We start from the raw sequence: 6,569 nt of genomic DNA on the forward strand, positions 1-6,569 counted from the left end.
TATTATCTGAATGGCGTGTAAACTGCCTTCCAGAAACAATGTTCTATCTGCTAGCTTGCCATTATCCTCAGACATGGAAGAGATTCTGTCATCTAGTCTTTCTATCTGATGTTCCAGTTTTTTAAACTTATTAGTAGCTTCCTCCGACCAGGAGTGGGCTGTTTCTGCTAGTTTGTTAATGCATTGCATTGTTTCTGTTCTGGTTATTGAGGTATCAGACATGAAACAAATTATACCTTTCAGCTCCCCAACGCCATCTTCAATATTCTGAACCTTTCTTTCTATATTTTCTATGCTTTGAATTCTATCATTTTCAATGTTTCGAATCTTTGTCTCTATGTTTTGTATTCCATCATTTTCAATGTTTCGAATCTTTGTCACTAAGTCTCCCATGGTTTGTACAAGTTCCTTATTGTTTGCTGTAATCTCAAACCATTTCTTTAAGAATATCATGTTAATGATGAAACCCATTGCTATTACAAAATATTGGTCCAGTCATAAGTTGGGTGTCATAAGTTTCTTCTGCTAAAATCCCTTCTACATATGAAGTAAAATAATTCCTAAAGTTCTGCATAGTAAAATTATCTGCCATAGTTATGGAACAATTTATCTCAGATTTTATATCAGCTTAAATTGCAAAGGATGTTACAATTACCTTAGGTGTAATTCTGCTGTCCTGGAACTTTGATGCTTTTAGTTGTATATCTCAGCTTGTGGTAGCTACGCCTGGAGGTGTGTCACCAAATAGCGCCTAGCCGCTGAGGCTGGTCTGATCCCGGTTCCTGTAAAAAGTTCTTAACAAACTATGGCAAGCAGAATTTGTTAAAAGGGGACTTTTGGAGTTACTTGTAACACAAGACGAAACGCGTGCAAGCCGGGCGGGTGCCGCCAGGCGTTTGCCGCCGAGAGGCTCTGCACGAATGCAAAGTCCCGTGCGGAAATTGGCAAAAAATGTTAAGCGGTAAGTGCCTTCTCAGGTCTGCTTTAGCGGCAAAGATCTCCTTTGCAGTAAGGAAGAGGCAAATGTCCGAAAGCTGTGTTGAGTCCACCTGGTTAAACCCTGCCCGTTGAGGAAGGTGGGGGAGGGGGGCGGCTTCTGCCGCCTGGGGGCAAAACCCAGGTAAATCCCGCTTCTGACACCAGATATTGCGGTAAATAAGGATCAGGATAAACAAATAGGCCGAATAGATGTTTATTCAGGGAGAAATAACTTACAACCTAGACAGATGAACACCAGGAAATTCAACCCAATCCTCTCCTGTCCGAGTCAGGCCAGCAAGAGAGCCTTTCCTGGCTCCCCGCCGACCTCCTTCCACAGGTCACTCCGCCCATGGCTCCACCTCCCAATGGGTGTGGTCAGTGCTACAGAAGGACTACCTCACTACAGAAAGGTTTTAACCTTTTTTTTTTGAATACGACTCTGCAGAAAAAAATAATGGTATCTTGAAATTCGCAGGCAAGTGGATGACACTTGAAGAAACCATCCTGAATGAGGTAACCCAGTCACAAAAAAAGGAACACAGTATGTACTCACTCATATATGGATTTTAGACTTAGATCAAAGGATCACCAGCCTATAATTCACACCACCAGAGGAACTAGGATACAAGCTTTATTCTAAGAGATTCACATAAAGTCCCTCACAGAACTGGGAAGGGACAAGTCCCACAGAGCTCAGGGGAAGCAGGGGGGCAGCGAATGGAGAGAGAAGTAGGAGAAAACAAGAGGGAGGAAAGGAAAACATGTGTGACCAGGAATATTGAGCCTGGTTAGGAATAGAAGACAGGAGAGAGAGAGAGAGAGAGAGAGAGAGAGAGAGAGAGAGAGAGAGAGAGAGAGACAGAGAGAGAGAAAACATAAAAGAGGGAGCCAATATTGGTTTGAAGATAAAATTGAACACAAAGAAAGGTCTAGAGAACTACAAGACTGCTGCCAAATAACAATTTGAGCTTCCGTGGAAAGGCTATCATAAATGCCCTTCCCAGAGAGTGAGATCAACAACTAACTTATCCATGGAGCCCTCAACTAATGCCTGTTGGAAACAGGAGCAAACACCCATACATAAACACTGAGTCGAAGTAGACTCAGATGCAGATGGAGAGGACAAGACCAGGTGGCAGAAACACATAGAGACAGCTTACCTGAACAAGGAGGAGCTAACAGCCACTAGACTCATAGCTGTGAAAGCAGCATGGGACTGACTCAGGCCCCCCTGAATATGGGTCTCATCCAGAAGGATTGAGAAGTCTAAGGGACATCAGACAGTGGAGCCAGGATGTATCCCTGGTGCACAAAAGGACATTGCGAACATATCCCCCATGGAGAGATAACTGCCTTAATCTAGAGACAGGAGAGAAGACCTATTCCCCACTTTACATGACCTGTCAGACCTACATGACCCCAACTGGATGGCATTCCCCTACATATGGAATTGGGGTGGGGGGGATGGGAGGGGAGGGTGGTTAGAGTGCATGTCAGAGGGCAGAGAGGGTAAAAATGGAGGGAAGGAGGAAGGGAAAACGGGAGGGAGGAAGGAAGGAAGGGAGGGAGAGGGAACTGGGATCGACATGTAAAATAATAAATTTAGAAAATGCTTTGACTCCAAAATTTAAGTTCAAGGACAATTTACTGGGGAAAAGGATTTCTATTTTTGTTTCCACAGAAAATGAAAAGCTGTGGATTCCTTTTAGACTAATGTGATTTGATCAAGCCAGATCACCTGAAACAGAGTACGAGGTGATCCTACATTCAAAACAGGTGGACAAAGCAGCCTTACAGTCTACAGCCAGGATTTCTTCCAATCCCCCACAACAGCTCCCCTTACCAGCAGGAAGTAGTTTGGAAAGAAAAACGACCAAATTCCAAAATATTGTCTATAAATGTTTGTTTTCATTTAAATGGGCTTGGTTATATAAAATAAATAAAAATAGCAACAATAAAAATAAAAATAAATAAAATTTTGCAGCTTGATCAGAAGTCCTGTCTTACTGTCTGTTTCTTGTGTCTCCTGTCCCTTTCATTCAAGATCCTTTGAGGGTCGGGCCTCTTTGCTGCCCTGCTGGTTGGGCACCTTATTTGGTAGAGGTCAGCTCATATGGATGGCTGCAGTTCCTAGAAACATGGAGGACATATACCAGCTGCCATCTATCTGGCCCAAGCTTCTGATGCCAGAAAAATCCACAGTGGACATGTACAAATGGAAGCACATGTGTCAGATATGGGGCTAGATGGTCAAGAGGAGTTTTTCCTTCAGGATGTTTACGTATGGCCAGTTACTTCATCTTGCCCTGCAACCCAGGGTCTCTGTTTGTTGTGTCTGTGAAGGAGAATGAACTCCCTGTCCACCAGCTCAGAGGCAAGCAGTCACTGGAACAGGGAATGGAGGGGCAAGGCTTAATTTCAGAGGCACTGGCCAGCCAAACCGTGGCAAGACCTGCCATGGTTCTTATGGAAGCCGAAGAGCATGTGGGCCGACAGCCCATCCAGAGACCACAGGAGTCAACACAAGAGGTTAACAAGGAAAACAAATTTATTAGAAGGGTCCTGCAGGGTGCCGGGAATTCAAGGCATGCTCCAGGTCTGTCTGCAGATTAAAGCAGGCTGAGGTCTGTGAGAACAGGAGCAGTAAGGACCATGAAGCCAGTGAGGAACAGCTCAGTATATCTGTGTCTTCTCTCGCTGGCTTTTCCAGGAAGCTCTTTGAACCTCGGGATGTTCGGCCCACCCTCATTACACAAGTTCCATTTGCAGCACCTTGCGTATATGAAGGGCAAGGGTTTTTGGACCACAAAGGGCTTAGGCTCAGGAGGTACATCAACAGGCTGTTTCTGTTCAAAAACTGCAGGGACCGGACAGACTCTGGTGCACTGTTTTGAAGAACGGTAGAAACGTTCAAATAATCCTATAGGAGAGGAAGGAAAGAGTTCAAGGACCTGATAGCAGAGCCTCTCTGGATTATCTGAGACCCTGTTAGATATTCTTGCTAAATGAGAGCATTGGTCTGCGGGTAGGAACTACTACTCAGGGGGAGAAGGCCGCACTGCCCTAGGGGGAACTGTGTGGTCCTCCACACGATAGGGGGAATGTGTGTCTATTTGGAAACACAGGATGCTCGATCCTCAACTATTAAAGCACAGAACTGACTGAAGCACCTGAAACGGACAGGCATAGCAGGAACTCTGGTCATCCTGACTTAGATCCAGCCGAGAGGCTAGCCTTTGAACATCATCGTGCATTGCACAAGATAGATTTTTTTCCTTTTTCATATTAAGGAATATGTTCCTGTTAGCTAAGCCAAGTCCTGTCTGCTGCCCCACCATCCTACTAACTTCCCAGAACACAGGGATGTGTGTGCGGTTGTGCTGGTGGGACTGAATTTGAATGCCGGAGTGCTGAAAACCCTCACTGTAGGTAAGATGGTTTGGGTCCTGTGGATCCATTTTGGGAAGCCCTTCTTGTATCCAGAATTTCTGTAGTTAATCATGGGGGACCGAGTCAGTCTGCAAACACCAAAGCAAAGGCCACTTCTCCAAGGATAAACATTAAGCTGTCCCTTATGAAACCTACCTAGAAGTTAGTCTCAGTAAGGCATTTGCCATCATCAGAGTTTCATATTTAAAAATAAAAATACAGAGAAATCTCATTGCATGCTTTCCTGCCTGGCTTGTGCTTCCCAGCACTGAGGCCAGCACCTGCGTCCCCTGGCTTTTCCTCTTGAGTGTTTTTGTTGTTTGGTTTGGATTTGTGTTTTTGTTATTGTTGTTACTGTTGTTTGGTTTTGTTTCTAATGGTCCCTTTAGATTGACAGCTCCTCTTCCTGACAGCATTTGTTGTCGTGCCCACAGCACCCTAGGAAGGACCCAGAAGGAAGCAACACTTACGAATGGCAGCCATCACACAGAACTGTTTCTCAGGAGGACACACCTGTGGATTTGTGCAGTTAAAGCTGTTCTCTATCTCACAGACGTGACAGGAGATAGGCTCTGAAGTGAGGGATTATAAAAGAGAGAAAATGGGACTGTTGTTCCTCCTGCAGTACCAAACCTGTCATCCAAGTGTCTGCCAAGTGCAGGGAGTCCCCAACTCTCCCGTGCCCACAGTCTGTGCATGACATTAAGTTCTCAGTATCTGTCTGGAGGCTCCCTCACCTGTCTGCTGGGGATTTCATTTGGTCCTTCACATCTGGGCACACTGCATGAACCCACATTCTAATCAGACACTGTAGTCTTCAGAAATTCAGAAGGACATCCATTTCCACACCTCCCTCATCCCTTTTCTTTGAACACCAGGGTTCCACAGCCACTCTTTGCCCTGGTCCACACTTCCTTGTTTCCATGTCCTATCCTAGATGGGCAATATAAAGTCTCTTGGCTCAGGATTAGGACAGCTCCAGTTGGGGAAGATAATGGCAGACCCCTCTCCCACAAATACCCCATCCTCAGACAGGGTGAATCTCAGAGGTCAGGGTGGCCTTGGCTTTTTTCTAGGACTTCCTTTCAAGAAAGAAGAGTGACTGGAGAGACAGGCCAGGGTCCCTGTAGAATGAGTAACCCAAGCTGGCCTAAGGGGGAGCTCCAAATCAGAAGCACATCCCCCACTCCCTCACCATTATACCCCCCACTCTTCTACCCCTGGTATCTGCATTCCTGTCTGTGCGCTTACCTCCCGACCCCCAACCATCCTTTATCCTTGATGATCTCGGGTCTCACATTCCTGAACTTTAGTATACCTACCACAATGGACTCTTTCTGGAATCAGTAACTTTTAGCATCTTGCTCCTTTTAGGGGCACAGGAATGCAGCACTTACCTGCTTGCCTGGTCCTGACCTTGGTCTGTGCCAATGGGAAGCCCAGGGCTGTGAGCAAGGCTAGCAGGACCACCATCTCCAGAGGGTGCCTGGACCTGTGGAGGAGAGGAGTGGCTAGCTCTGCTCACTGATGTCCCAGGTCTGCCTGGCACAGAACCCTCTCGTCCCCTCCTGGTCCCGACCCACTCCCGGTTCCCCGGGCCCCACCCCCATCCCCACCCCACCCCCACCCCGCCACCCTCACTCCTTGTTCTGCAGGCCCCCCATGTACTCGTACTCACACCTCAGAACCTTCCTCACAATTTTTGCCCCACATAGTCTATGCTCTGAGCCACTTACTGACCTGAGGAATGAGCGGTTAATTTGCCATAACCCCCAGCCACACTCACTTCCTCAGCCGTCCTTGCCTCAGGGGGTCCATGAGTCCTGGCATCTGAGGGCGAGGTCAGCGAATCAGCTGCTTTGGGCTCCCTTTCCTCACACTGCCCCCTACAGGCTGCCACTGGCGCTCCTTCTGGAACATTCCAACTCCACAAGTCACAGTCTCACTGAGGTCCTCCAGAGGGGGCGACTCAGGGTCGGCTTCCACACCCCCACAAACAGCGCCCTCTGCCTGACCCCACTGCAATTATTCTTCACTCGATAGGACCCATCTCTCTTGGGAGCCGGACACCAGAGAGCTGACCTTCCTTCCTATGCCACTTGGGCAGACGTGGCGCCAGAGTCTGTGTTCAGATTATTTCCATGAATGAATAAGCCCAC

At 47.2% G+C, this 6,569-nt stretch overlaps 1 protein-coding gene across 1 annotated transcript; it reads right to left on the reverse strand.

The window, feature by feature from the left end:
- Positions 1–3,518: 3,518 nt before the first annotated feature.
- LOC127225647 (lymphocyte antigen 6K-like) lies at positions 3,519–5,932 on the reverse strand. Its single transcript, XM_051189120.1, has 3 exons — positions 5,808–5,932; positions 4,881–4,982; positions 3,519–3,901 (listed from the first exon to the last, which is right to left on the reverse strand). Exons 1-3 carry the CDS (start codon positions 5,881–5,883, stop codon positions 3,591–3,593), a joined length of 489 nt encoding a protein of 162 aa, XP_051045077.1. The 5' UTR covers positions 5,884–5,932; the 3' UTR covers positions 3,519–3,590.
- Positions 5,933–6,569: the final 637 nt, after the last annotated feature.

Source organism: Phodopus roborovskii, unplaced genomic scaffold (assembly GCF_943737965.1).
Source record: "Phodopus roborovskii unplaced genomic scaffold, PHOROB, whole genome shotgun sequence".
Taxonomy (NCBI): domain Eukaryota; kingdom Metazoa; phylum Chordata; class Mammalia; order Rodentia; family Cricetidae; genus Phodopus; species Phodopus roborovskii.